At 45.6% G+C, this 14,284-nt stretch overlaps 1 protein-coding gene across 6 annotated transcripts in view; it reads left to right on the forward strand.

Moving 5' to 3' along the window:
• The window catches only part of PDE4DIP (phosphodiesterase 4D interacting protein), a 1,524,691-nt gene that overhangs the window by 505,098 nt on the left and 1,005,309 nt on the right, over nucleotides 1–14,284 (forward strand). For 4 of the 6 annotated variants that reach the window (XM_078686929.1, XM_078686947.1, XM_078686939.1 and 1 more), the window contains exon 1: nucleotides 7,211–9,637. The exons of 1 other annotated variant lie outside the window; for it this stretch is intronic. In XM_078686929.1, the coding sequence (XP_078543055.1) occupies nucleotides 8,489–9,637 (1,149 nt within the window). In that variant the 5' untranslated portion in view covers nucleotides 7,211–8,488. Of the gene's footprint in view, nucleotides 1–7,210; nucleotides 9,638–14,284 lie in introns of those variants that run through there. One more of the 6 variants, XM_078686962.1, reaches the window with a different exon arrangement.

Here is a 14,284-nt window from a genome sequence, read left to right on the forward strand (position 1 = left end):
TTTGGTTTGGCTTTATCAAAACATGTCGTGTAAGGTGTCATACACTTTGGAATACTACCCCCTCGCCAGTTCTGGCGACGGGGGTAGCATTCCACCCTTCTAGAGGGAGAAGACATGTTACTTTACTTAAAACGCGGTTAATGCTAACCAGAGCCTCAGCATCACAAAATGGATTCTGCTGCCCCGACACAAGTCTGACCTCCTGCTGCTGACCGAAACCTGGCACGGAAGGCTTGGACAAAGAGTTTCCTGTCACAGGCAGGTGCTACACCACCCCAGACAGGAGATAGTGGATTGGAGCAGGGAGGGTTGAAAGAAACTAGACACTGCCTGGGGCACACAAGGTGTTCCATACAAAATCCAGTCAAACCGGTTCTGGGGCACTCCAGCCCCAGCTCTGGCGCAGAACTGGACAAAGGGAAAGGGGTATAACCACCCCCTTCCTGGGTCCCACCCATAGGAGGGACCTAGCAGGTAATCCAGCCCCTTGATTTGGAATAAAGGTAGGAGCTGTGCCAATGCACCACAGATTATCCTGACTGAAACTTATGAAACGAAACTCTGGACCCTTCGACATCCTACTTGACGTAGAAGACTGAAGAATCTCCCTTGTGGTCAAGGAGTGACCACCCTGTGCAAACAGGTACCATCCAGCGCCCAACGGTTTGCTTTGTTGAAGTTCCTGCCGGAACTCGAGAAACAGAGATTGACAAGACCCAGCTTTCCTGCCTTTCAACAGCCCGATCCACAGTCCCAGCGAATCTGAGAGCCGTGGAGGCGACCTGAAGCGTGGGGCCAGCCATCTTGAAAAGACTGCGAAGTGCTGACCGTGCAGCTCCCGAGGCACCCTTGAAGCTGTGCATTGGGGTTTGAGAAGCCCCAGCCCCGAGCAGCTTGTGCATCGAAGATCTCCCCTCCACACTCACTGAGTGCTGCGTGGGGCCCTTTTGCATTTTTCTGCTCGACGCGTTGGTCCGGTCGCTTGCCCGTTGGCTAGCGGCCCCAGTACCGACGAACCTTTGAATTTGCTCTGCTAGTCTGGTTGCTCCAGACTGGCCCTCGCTTCCCTGAAAAGGAGCCACCGCTCAGACCTTGCTGGTCCGAGTAAGAAGCGATCTTCCAATCCTGCATGGGTTGCACTTGCCAAGGCTTGTTAACTCCGATCCGGAAGCCGACACCGCCGACAGCGAGAGCCTTTGTGGGACAGCTCGTGATCCACTCCTGGACATCCTCCATGCCCCAGAATCCACGTGGCAGCGGAGACAAGCTTCATGACAACCACCTGATTGCGCCCGACATCGCCTGGTTCCTTCCTGGTTCCTTCTTGGTCACTGGCTAGTGACCCAGACTCTGTACCCTCTGCTTTCAGGTACTCTACATCTTCGATCCACCCTTGGATCCAACTGGACTCTTCTCTCCTGGCCGCCTGCAGCATCTTCATCTCCAGGCACCATAGAACTACACGACGAAAGCCGACACGCTTTGGCACCTATGCACCCGCTTCCTGTGGGTGAGGTAACTCATGAACGCCGGTGGTCCTGTAGTGGTTTACACCTCTAGTGTCCTAGTTTAAAGTGTGGTAATTCTATTCCAGTCGGAAGACTCCTAAAACAGTAACTTTGTAACTTTTACGCACCATTGACTTTGCATTGGTGCATGCGTGTGCTTTTAGCGCTGCACCCGAGTCCTGCGGGCTACTCCCGTCCTAACTGCTGTTAGTCCAGTGTAGTCCCAGCGATTCCTAAGGCCCCAGGCCTTACCACTGTTCATAAAGTGATACTTATACCACTTTTTTGATATATGGTTTGAGTGGCCACCGGCCTCATCCATAAACGTGCAACTTTCATATGTTAAACAGTGCTTTTGTTTAAACGCTTGTGCTTCTATACTCATAAAGAGTACAGGGGATTATTCTAGTAATAAATACATATATTTTTATAATATATAACTTGTGTGGTGTCCTTTCATTTGATATTACAGGATTGCATATGGTAAAACAGCTGGCTTCACATGCCCTCTTGAGTTTAGCCTGAAGGCTGCTTAGTCCATGCACCATTAGGATAGCTTGTCTTTTAAGTTTGACTTACAACTACCACCATAAGGGATTGTTTGGACTGATACATGGTGCCCCCAGAATTGAAGACATCATATATCAGGCCAACTTCTCACAATATGGTATGGCTATATCATAGAACAGCTATAAGGACATGGTTCCGAAAGCTGCAGACAGGTTCAGCTCATGCTAGAGCACCATCTCACAGAAATCCAAGTACTCTGCCTCCAGAATTGTTAAGGCCTGCCATAGGAGTGACTTATAGGTATATATGTATATATAATGGTAGGTATAGGAATACTATACCTAAGCAAGGGGTGATCACACGACCTTGCCCCAGCTGACTGAGCAGGCAGTTGTGTCAATTGGGATGGTCAGCCAGGGGTGGCATAATACATGCTGCAGCCGCTGGTAGGCCTTGGATGCACCTATGCCCTGGGTACCTATGGTACACTATACCGGGGCTCACAAAGGTGACCCAATACCCAATTGGATATGTACCTAAAGTACATGGTATGAATTTAGAGACAGAACAGCTGGGCTGTGGGTCTGATAAGCAGGCCCACAGCCACACTAGAGTCGAAAAACCAGTGAATCAGGGCAAAAAGTGGGGGTGACCATAGGAAGCAGACCCTACTCTCCTACATACGTGCATTCAAAAGATCCTATGCTCTTTTTAATGAGATCGTGCAACAGCAGTGGGAACACCCTACTTCATAGAACAGCTACACCTTGAACAAAAAACATGCAGGTTTCAATCCTTCAGAGGACAGGTACTGCTAAAACAGCACAAGCTTTTCCCCGCACAGGACAAGTACAATTAAGGCAGCAGCAGTGCAAGCTTCACTGCCTCACAGAATAGGGATAGTATGGCAGTAGGAAATAAAGCTTCCCTTTCTCACAGAAGGCAGTAATTCCAATCTTCTATTTCCAGCAGAGCAGATCCAGTAGGGCTAAGTCGTACAAACTTTCATCTCCCACAGAACATGTACACCTAAACCATGAGGGCCATATAGCTTAACCCCTTTGCTACTAGCCCCCCCGTGCTAAGCCTTTTTTTGGGGCTCTTTGGGGAAGTTCGCTCTTAGGCCCAAATAACTTTTTGTCTACATAATGTATCCATGCCAAATTTGTGTCCTTTTTTCCAACATCCTGGGGATTCTAAAGGTATCCAGGGTTTCTGAATTCCCTCGGAGGGGACCAATAAATTAGCCAAAATACTTCAACATTTGGGTTTTTGGGGGGGGGAAATGGGAAGAAATTCTGCGGAAGAAAGCATCAGTTTTTTTCCTGCAAATGGTATCACTGAAGGGTTTGTGGTGCTAAGATCACTATCTTCCCAGCTTTCGGGAACAGGCAGACTTGCATAAGAAAATCACATTTTTCAACACCGTTTTGGGATTTTACTGGGACATAGCCCGTTCTACCTATTTTTTGTATTTTCACCTCCTTCCAGTTAGTGGTAGAAATAAGTGTGAAACCATACCTGTTAACTTTAGCTTCTCTGGAAGCCAGGCAAAGCCCCTGCTCACACCTATCCCTTCGGAGTTACTTCATAGCGATGTAAAGCAATGCAGTGATGAGCCACGTTTTAACAAAGGAGCATTTGTGCCTGATATATGCTCCGCGTTGCAAGAATGTGTCAGGGACCTTTAAACCCCCAACCCAATGCAACAAGCATTTGAGGAAACAAATGGTGCTTGAAACCAGACATCTTTACACACAAGAGCATTACCTAGCTTTTCCAAACACTGTAACATGTTTCCTTACTTAAGGCAGGCATTCAGTTCACTTAGCTATCATAGAGGGAGAGAGTGTGGATTAACAGCTAGGGAAGCTGACCTTGAAAACTCGGAAGGTGGCAGCTGGTGCTCAAGCGCCCTGATACCTTCGGGTCGAGTTTGCACTATATAAAAAGAAAAAGAAACCATGCCAAAACCATGGAAATATTCGAATGCCTGTCAGGTGCTCAGCAAAGCCTGTTATTTGTCTTCTAGAAAACACAGGCTAATTTTAAGTGCTGCTATGAGATTCAAATCAGGTGCAAACTATGTGCGTCCCAAATCTAAAAATTGTGGTTTCGGGAAAATCGTGATGCACTCTGTTTATGATGCGCAATTTCCTCCAGGCGTGTGGAGTATTGTGTGTGGAGTATGAGTGTGTTCAAGGATCTGCTGAGGTGTGTGTCAGACTGTTGCACAGTTTAAGGAGGTTATTTTATGTTTTGAAACCTATTTGTCATTATGGCTCTCATTATGAATGCCTGGTATAGGGAGAGTTAATTCTGCACTGCCAGGGTTAATGATACCACAGGCTTACTTTAGCTTTAGGAGTGCAGAATTAACAGGGATTCAGACTCCAACCTCCTCTATTTAGACGTAGCCATATGGACATAATGTACTTCAGCAGGTACTTAATACCATATGTAATGTATAATTAATTCGATATCTAAATAGAGTTCGATGTGCAGTAATTGATACATAATTCTGAATTCATTTGAATGGTAGAACATTTTTAATAAAACAAAAGAAACGTTACAATCATAAACAGCGCATCTTGTGTAAATCAGAAACACATTATCTTTGTTAGTGCTTGAAAAGTAATCTGAGACTCATTTTCAAATAAACTTCAAATCGTCAGAAATGAACTAGTCAAGTGAAGTAATTAAATACTCATTTCAAAGTCATCCCAAAATCACCAGGAAGATCGCAGCTTCTGAAATAATGATATGGTCATTTTCAAGTCATCCTCAAATCATCGAGGAAACTTGCTGATGACTTCAAGAGCTTGATGATGTCGGATGATGAGAAAATGACTTCTAAAGTAGTTGGCTGATCATTCAATGACTCTGGGATGGCTTCTAAAGTAATCCTGTTTGACCTGGGACAGCTCCCTCCTATGAGGTTAGGACTGGAGCTGTGCTTCTGTAGAGCTGCAGATACTTTTAACATGCCTATTTCAAAGCGGAATACTCTGCTAAAACACTTTCCATTGATTTCAGGCTGAAAATGAAGGATTATGAGTAAAATAAAGTGCCACAGAAATGCTGCTAAATTTCCAAATTTGTGCCCTAAATTTGCTAATCCATGCCACAATATCCTGGGGGTCTGTTTAACAACTTCTACTGTGGTACCTACAAAACAGGTTACCTGTAATGTGTAATCAACACTCGTCTGGGGTAGCAAATGCTATAAATGCAATTTAAACACACCACCTACGCTCTAGTAAAGATAATTTCACGGGCTCATAGGCAGAAATAAAATATCACTCCTGGAATAATTACGGGATGTTCGCATGCGTCGCTCTCTACGTCACATGATAAACTAAGCATTTGCAATGCAATAGGTCTCGCATTAGGAAAGTGTGAGCTATTGGTATTGTAAATGACAATTTTTTTAAAGATGTGTTGGCTTTGAAAATATATAAATTAATAGCATTGTTATTAACAAAGCCAATAGCTTACACTTTCCTAATGCGAGTCCTATTGGCTATCGCAATGCTTGTTGGTAGCAAGCAAGGACAGTGCTGTTGTGGTGCTGAGTGATGATGTGGTGGTGTATTAGAGTGATGTGGTGGTATATTAGAGTGATGTGGTGGTGTCCCAGAATGATGTGGTGGCGTCCCAGAGTGATGTGGTAGTGTCCCCAAGTGATGTGGTGGTGTCCCCGAATGATGTGGTGGTGTCCCAGAGTGATGTGGTGGTGTCCCCGAGTGATGTGGTGGTGTCCCCGAGTGATGTAGTGGTGTTCCTGAGTGATGTGGTGGTGTCCCAGAGTGATGTGGTGGCGTCCCCGAGTGATGTGGTGGTGTCCCCGAGTGATGTGGTGGTGTCCCTGATGATGTGGTGGTGTTCCTGAGTGATGTGGTGGTGTCCCAGAGTGATGTGGTGGTGTCCCCGAGTGATGTGGTGGTGTCCCTCAGTGATGTGGTGGTGTCCCTGAGTGATGTGGTGGTGTCCCTGAGTGATGTGGTGGTGTCCCTGAGTGATGTGGTGGTGCCCCTGAGTGATGTGGTGTGTGAGGGTGAGGGTGTGTGGGGGTGTGAGGGGGTGAGGGTGAGTGAGGGTGAGAGGGTTGTGAGGGTGAGGGGTGTGAGGTTGTGAGGGTGAGTGAGGGTGTGTGAGGGTGAGGGTGACGGGGTGAGGGTGATAAGGGTGAGGGTGTGTGAGGGTGAGGGGGTGTGAGGGTCCGAAGTAAATGGTGGCAGGGCAGACATCATAAGACAGAGAGAAGAGACTGGTGGTGACTGCGTTGGTCAGTTGCAGAATCAGGAGGGGCAGAGTCAGCACAGTCTGCGAGGGATCAACGTGTCTAGAGGCAAAGCATAGAGGATGTAGCATTGCAGCTAGCAAGTCGAGTGTTTTTCAAGCTGAGTGTCCCTAGAGAGATGACAACACAACAACAGCATTTGAGGAGCAAGGCTACTGTAAACAAGCACGTTAGGCTTTCACTTTCATCCAGAAACAAGCTCTCCGCATTGCTGTGGCATGGCGGGGGGGCGGGGGGGGGGGGGGGAGGTCGAGATGCAGCAGCCTTTTAAGTCTGATGCCCAGGCACAGACAAATGGTGGTGTGTTATGTGGCAGGCTCTGTGCACGCGCTTAGATCATATGAACTGTATGCGATCCGCCGCCGTTTTGGTAGACTTTTCTTTTCCATTTACTATAATCTCGCCGGAGCAATGCGCAAGCGCATTGGCTCAGGCGAGACCTAAAAAACATATGCAGAAGGAAAATGTAAATGACAAAAGGTCCGCCATTTTACGATGATGCGATACTGTTTAGCATTAGCAAGCAGATTAACGAGAGAAACAAACCAGGCAGCAACGCCTTTGTGAGCATTAAAAGCAGGCACACGTGCATTTCTGTTCAAATCGTGCTAACATATTAATATTTAAAAAACTGTTTATTTGCAAATTATTGTACCTTGTAGTATTTACATCAGCAAATATAAACGTGCTTTATTTCTCAAAAGACGACGTGAACGCGGCGCCGGTGTGGCATCCATGGTATTGTAAGGCAAAGTCTCCATTTCAAAATGGCCGCCTCGTTTCTTCTGGTTGTGGAAGGGTTGACTCGTTCTCCTCCATCCTCCGCTTTCCACAGCATGTTGTACTTAATATCAAAGACTACACTTCCCAGAGCCCCTAGCCACTGGGTGCGTGCGTTTTCCCTTCTTGCCATCTTGAGCTGATCCCCGAACTCCGGGTACCAGAGTGCGGGCTGGGCTCAGTGACTGGTGTTGGTAGATACGGAGGCTGTTGAGGTGATGGATGCAGGCGGCGTCGGGTTCAGATGAGTAGACGAAGTGTGTGCGGGCGCTGTCAGGGCTTCGTTTAGAGCGGTATGTGCGGCAAGGGCAGCAGTGGGAATCTGATTTACAGCCACGTCACTGACCCAGCTGTAGTCCTACAATACCAGAAGGAATTAATGCAGATTGTGCGTTATACAAATGTTAATTATTAATAACATTTCTTTAAATGAAATGCCGCTTTTGATGCAAACGGATTTTAGATGGTTTGACAAGGATTAATACCCAAGGGAAAGCCTTTGCGCTAAAATAGCAGACTTTTAGTCAAGAAGAAAAAAAATATTGATGAAGACTGGCATCTCCCCAAGAAGACAACCAGCAAATTGAGGGGACGTTCGGGAACTTCTTCACCTATTTAGGAGACAATCCACTCATTGAGACAACAGCCAGTCCATTCATTTAATCGCAATCTAATGTATTACGTTGGAAGCCAGCAGTTCAGAACCATTTCATTATTTCATTCTTGAAAATTAATAGCACTTATTAAGAATATATAATTATGAAGACAACTCGCTCATTAAGAATTAATCTCCTTAATTAGATAGGAACGTCATATCAAGTCTTCTCACTCGTTCTTAGATCATCTTGCTCGCCACGAAGGCATCTAATTCATTTAGAAGACATCCCCCTTAATAAGAAGATAACCCACGACCATATTTCAGAGGAAAAAGGAATCCCACTCATTGCAAAGTAACTCGGTCGCAAAGCCATCTCAGTAATTACTAAGTAAATCCGCTGAGTTCATCCAGCTCACTGACAAGTTAGCTCTCATGTTCACTCCGTGTTTTCATGTTGTAAAAATATCCCAAGTATTTGGACGATATCTAATTTATTAAGACACTAGTCATGAAAACTTCCCACAAACTGAAGTTCTCTAATGAAAAGTGACAGAAGGTTATACATTATTGCAAAGACTCCTACTCTTCAAGAAGCCCCCTCTTTGCTTACTTGGTAACCAAATCATTGCCCGGATTCTGTGTAGCCTGGTTAATTAGAAGAAGTTAATATCTTGTCAGCCAACCTTTTATAAATTAAAAGGAGGTATTTAATATGACTTTATTCTTTTAGGACACAGATTAGTCACCAAGCAGAGATGCTTTTCATGAAGAAGAAATGTTACTGATGAAATGTTGTACACAATGATGAAGGACACGTGCCGGATCTGTGCCAGGGACCTGTGCGGTAACCAGAGAAGGTGGATCTTCCACACAGCCTCTAAGTTAAACTTGCAGGTGCTTTTGTCGCACGTTCTCGGGAAGGAGGTTACACGAGATGGGAAGGCAGAGTTTGCTTGCAGCAAATGTGCTTTCATGTTGGATAGGATCTATCGCTTTGATACTGTTATTGCACGGATAGAAGCCTTGTCTATTGAACGTTTGCAGAAACTTCTCTTGGAGAAAGACAGACTTAAGCTTTGTGTGGCCAACCTGTATAAGAAAAACAATGAAGATCTATGTTCTGAAAATAAAGGCAGAGAGGGCACTGTGGACATTTCTAACCTGCCTGATGCTCAGTATGCTGCACTTTTGCAGGAGGACTTCACGTATTCTGGGTTTGAGTCTTGGACTGAACATGATGAACAAATCGCAGTCCCAACCCACTGCCAAGCAGCCGATGGCATAGGGAGCCGCCCAAAGCGATGCCATTGCTGTACAGTTCTCAGAGTTCCTGATGCAAACTATGAAGCAATTTGCAAGGTACCACGTAAGGTTGCCAGGAGTATCTCCTGTATCCCATCCACCAGGTACTCTGCCAGTGTTTTAAATGAGGAACTACACGAGCCCTCACTGGTGGATGTAAAGCTTGACAAGACTCACATTGAACGAGAAAGCATAGAAAGAATTTCATCTAGCTCTTCAGTTGAATCTCTGCTTGCAGCACTAGAAACTTCTCAAATGAACAAGGAGGATGAAATAGTAAAAGGAACCAGGGAGGATCCCAAATGTGACTTTTGCAATGATGGTAGTTCAGCGGAAAGCTGCTTGACACAAAGCAACACATTGGATATGGCCCTTACTCTGGTTAAAACTTTTGACTACAGGCCAGTTCAAATCCACAAGGGGAGCCGCATCCCCATAAAATCAAGCCCTCCTAAGTCAGCCAGCATAACAATAGATGAAAGCTCCCTGCCAAACGAGTTAACTGCGGAGGAAGGGTTCTTAAGTGTAATGTTTCAACCTTTTCCCAGGACGATTCAAACCTTTATCCCTGAGCTTGCAGATCTTCAGGACCTGTACGAAGATGTGTATGAGGACTACATGCCTCTGCGTTTTCAGGTATGTGCTAATCTACATGCCGCTGCTTTTGAAGGTATAGTCTAATGTACATTCAGCATGGCCCTACTAGCCATTGATTAAGTGCATAGATGTACCCCCCTAGGACTTACCTGTGTCTGACCCCCAACCAGACAAGTAACTTGCAGGCCCTGCGTCCATTTGTTGCAGCGCCCACCTCTGTCTTCTCCTTCCTATCGCGATCCCTTTCTCTCAGGTTCATCTGTACTTGCCTTTTTATTATCGGTCTTTGCCACTGTCTGTTTTTCCTTTGCTTGTTCTGTCATTGTTTGTTCTGCCATGTCATTGTCTGTCTCAGCCACTGTGTTTTGCAAACTGTTTGCCCTGCTATTATCTGTTTTCATTTGACTTGGCCATTGTTTGCTCTGGCACTGTTCAACGCTGTTTCTTTGCCACTGTTCGTTCTGCCATTATCTGTGTTACCCTTTCACTACCATCTCCGTCTTTTTGTGCATTTTCTCTGCCTTGTTTCACCTTTGTCTGACTCCTGCTACTTTCTCAGCATTTTATTGATAATTTTCTTACCTTGTGTGCAGTGTCCCGGCTCTTCCCCCCTTTCTAGCTCCTTACCGGTTCCTCGTGCTGCTCTTTGTCTGTTTACTGCTCTCTTGAGCCCCACCTCGTATACAGACCTCCGGGAGACCCTGCACCAGTTTCGCCAGCAACATCACATACTTCATCATAGCCCTCATTAAAAAAAAAATGCGTTTTTTAATTTGCCATTTGCAGGTAGATCTTATAAAAAAGAAAATAAGCAGCATCTGTCAGATACATTACTATATCAGTAACAGAAACGAAAGTATATAAGATACAGTCATTTTTCAGACAGTACACAAGGGAAAATGTCCAGTATCACCCGGTGTACAAATTCAGTTTGAGCGTAGGTATACAGGCTGAGAATAAGTGTATTAGATCGGTGCAATAAGTGAATAATAACCATTGAGCTATGTGTTTCTGTGTAGTATGGCATTGTAACTTAATGTTCCCCTGCATGTCTTTGTTGGATCAAAGGGACCCAATAGAAAGTAATATATGAGGCCTCCGGGATGAATCACAGAAGGCTAGGAATGGGGATAGGTCTAGGACGAGAGAGAGGGTAACTCGGGAGTGGCATGAGCGGTGTTGTTGAGATTATTCTAATGGAAAGTTAGGGGGGTTGCGGTTCGGGAGATAGTGTGCGAGAAAGGGGAGAGATTATGGAAACAGTCTCTGTGATGTTATGACACTTGACATATTTCGGTAGTACCTGGGGGAGGGGTGGTAAGGGTGGGGCCCTAGAGCTACCTTAAGACCTAGGGACTGTAGGTCATAGAGTAGGAAAGTGAGGGAGTAGGGTCTTTGTCGATAGATTCCTTAAACTGTATAAGCATAGTGTCCTAGGCTGCAGCTGCAAGGCATCGGTGTGCTGGGCAGAACAGAGCTTTGGGCCTCTCCCTAGCGAATCAGTGCCCTGTGCCACTGGGGGAGAGGTGGGGGATGTTGAGCTCTCCAGTGCAGAGTAAAGAGAAGCTTAGCTTGAAGGATGGCGAGGTTGGCAAAGCACACCTGTACCTTGTAGCTTTTCTCCCTTGGAAAAAATACCTAGGACTGTAACCTCCCAGGAATTAAGTGTTGTAAGCTCTGCGACAGTGGCCAATGAGATGTGTATAGTATCCCAGTAGCTTGTTGTGATGAAGCACGACCAAAGCATGTGTGGAGATCAGCTTCTTGGGCAGAACATCTGGGGCAAGTGAGATGAGCTGTGGGGAACATGTGGTTTAGCCGAGGAGGTGAAGGATAAGCCCTCCTCAGGAGCATGTATTGGATGTTTTTAAAATGAGCGTTCCTGGAGAAAGTCTGTGGGGACTCCAGAGCTCTGGACCACTCGGTGCGGTGAAGAGGTTTCACCAGGTCTTTCTCCCAGAGGTGTTGCAGGCCCCCATATGCTCCCTGATAGCTTTGTATAATCATGTGATGAGATGCCGACCACCTCCTATGAGGTATAGGGTATTTATAACTGCATGGGTGGGCGGTTCATCTTCTAACGCTCCCATAGTGAGGAAAGCGCCAAAAGTAGCTGCCAGTGTTAAATACGGCCCGGGGAGATATTGTAGTCCTCGTATATCTCATCATAGACTCCAGCACCTTTATTCTCCTAGGAGACCTGCATTTTCATTTGGAAGACCTCACCGACCCCTATTCAGTAGCCCTGCTGGAGAACGTTGTAAACCTCGGTCATACCCAGCACATCACCAGACCTACCCAATCTGCTGGAGTTTTCCTGGACCTGATCATATTCTTCTTCAGAAACATTTTCGTAGACAAAGCATTGCCCATCACCTAGACAGATCACGCCCTCATCTGCTTTAGCATTCCTGTCCCCAACCATGGAAGACTTACAACACATGACCAGCCGCTGCGGCTAGAACAATGTCTCCGAAAAAAGATTGGGTTCCTGCCCTTTTCGCCCACTGTGCTGAACACACCAGCAGCCTGACAGAAGAGATAAAGATCTTCAGAGACTGGATCACAGTTTGCGCCAACTTACTGGCTCAGTTCAGCACAGAACAAGAACTCAAGCAATCTGCTACACAGAAGAACTCAGTATGATGAAACAACTTTGCAAACAAATAGAACACAAGTGGAGAATGAGTTGGGACCTGCTGACAGGAATATCTTCACATCCGTCTTGAGATGCTGCCTCCACCAATTCCAGATCACTAAGCACACAGCACTCTCAAGACTGCATTGATGTCACATGTAACAACAGCAAGTAAATCTTCACCATCGTCAGAATTTTAGAGCACCTACAGCCACATCCAGCAACATCACCCCATTCGCAGGACCTCTGCGACATGCTCTCAGAATGTTTCTGCAACATGATCACAGACACATATGGAAACTTTAACCAACAACCAGAGTACATCTCGGCCGAAGAACGTACTCTGACCATGTGGCCTACCATCCCCACAGATAAATCAGTTGTCACCATGAGATCTATCCATTGTGGTTCCGTAAGATCCCTGCTTCTACCACGCATGCCTTCAACAAGGGACTCACCCCATCACTGAAGGTCTGCCTCACATACTCAGTACCTCCCACCAACTGTGCCTCCTGCCCTGAAAACTGAAAACATGCTGCTTTTACCACCCTCTCAAGAAATCCTCTGTGGACAAAGCAAAGCTCACTAACAACAGACCATTCCTCCTCCTGCTTTACCTGGCCAAGGTACTTGAGAAACATATCAACAGATGCCTCACCAACCACCCCGTCAACCACAAGCTCCTTGAAGCCACACAGTCAGGATTCAGACACTACCACAGTATAGAGACAGCCCTCATCACTGCAATAGGCAACATCCGCATGATCCTGGATAAAGGAGATACGGCAGCCCTCATCCTACTGGACTTATTATAGGCTTTTGACACAGTATGCCAACCCATCCTCATCAGACATCTACATAAGATTCAAGGACTCAAGTTTATTGATAGTTCAAAATATAATTGAATCAACATCAGCATAAAAACAATCACATTAAAAAAAATTACAACTTTAATAGATAAGTATGCCTGATTTTCACATAGATAAAAACAATAAATAGTGAGTTAAAAAATCCTCCTAGGCAAAAGTGCATTAAGTCAGACCCCATAACATCTCATCCCATCATATTCTTTACACTTCTCTTTCCGTCAAGCTCAGAGTGACAAAGAGGCACTGCCCCTTCTGGCTTTGATGTACAGGGGACAGAAAACAGCAAATGTTCATCTGTTTCTACAACAGTTTTTAACGAAAAAAATAACCCGGCCCTGCAACCGGGAGTATCCCATATCTAAACTGTAAAAACACTGTACATGTGCATGCTGGGCATATGAAATCTAAATCTTCCTCAGGTTTGCTGGTGGACTAATGAAGTAGAAAAGACCTAAATAAGCTGCCCATATGAGTTTGGTGCTCCCTGAAAGTGGCAGTTTTCTCATGAACCCTTTTGTTTTTACCATCTGTGTGTTTCATGGACGGATAGAACAGGGATCTTCCCATAATTTTGCTAAGGACACGTTGCTCAAAGCTGTATTCAAAAAGCCCAGCCATTTTAATTTTGCTGATGGTTTTGTTCTTAAAATGTCTGCCAGCCCCTTGCCCTGGGACTCCAACTGGTAGCCGGTAAACCTCGGACCACAATCCATCCCCAGTTCCAGGAACCTATGGATCGTCATTGACAATAAACTGTCAACACAAGTCCATGCCGTCACGACATCCTGCGTTCTCATCCTGAGAATGCTGAAGATCTTCAAATGGCTCCTGAGCCACACCAGAAAAAAAGTCGCGCACACCCATTTCACCAGCAGGCGGTATTACTGGAACTTCTTAAATGCCACAATCACAAAACAACTCACCAGAAGACTACAAACCATCCAAAATATGGCAGCTAGACTCATCCTTAACCTTTCACGAGGAACACACATCACTCCACACCTCAAGGAGTTTAATTGGCACCCAATACACCAACACATGTCCAGCCTTCCTCAACAATTGCATCTCCTTCCACCAACCATCCAACAGCTCACCTCAGTCAAACTACTACTGGCACACATCCCACTCATTTACAGAAATAAAACTGGAAGGCAAGCCTTCTCTTACATTGCTCCTAAA

The sequence above is a fragment of the Lissotriton helveticus genome, chromosome 1_1, assembly GCF_964261635.1.
Source record: "Lissotriton helveticus chromosome 1_1, aLisHel1.1, whole genome shotgun sequence".
NCBI lineage: Eukaryota > Metazoa > Chordata > Amphibia > Caudata > Salamandridae > Lissotriton > Lissotriton helveticus.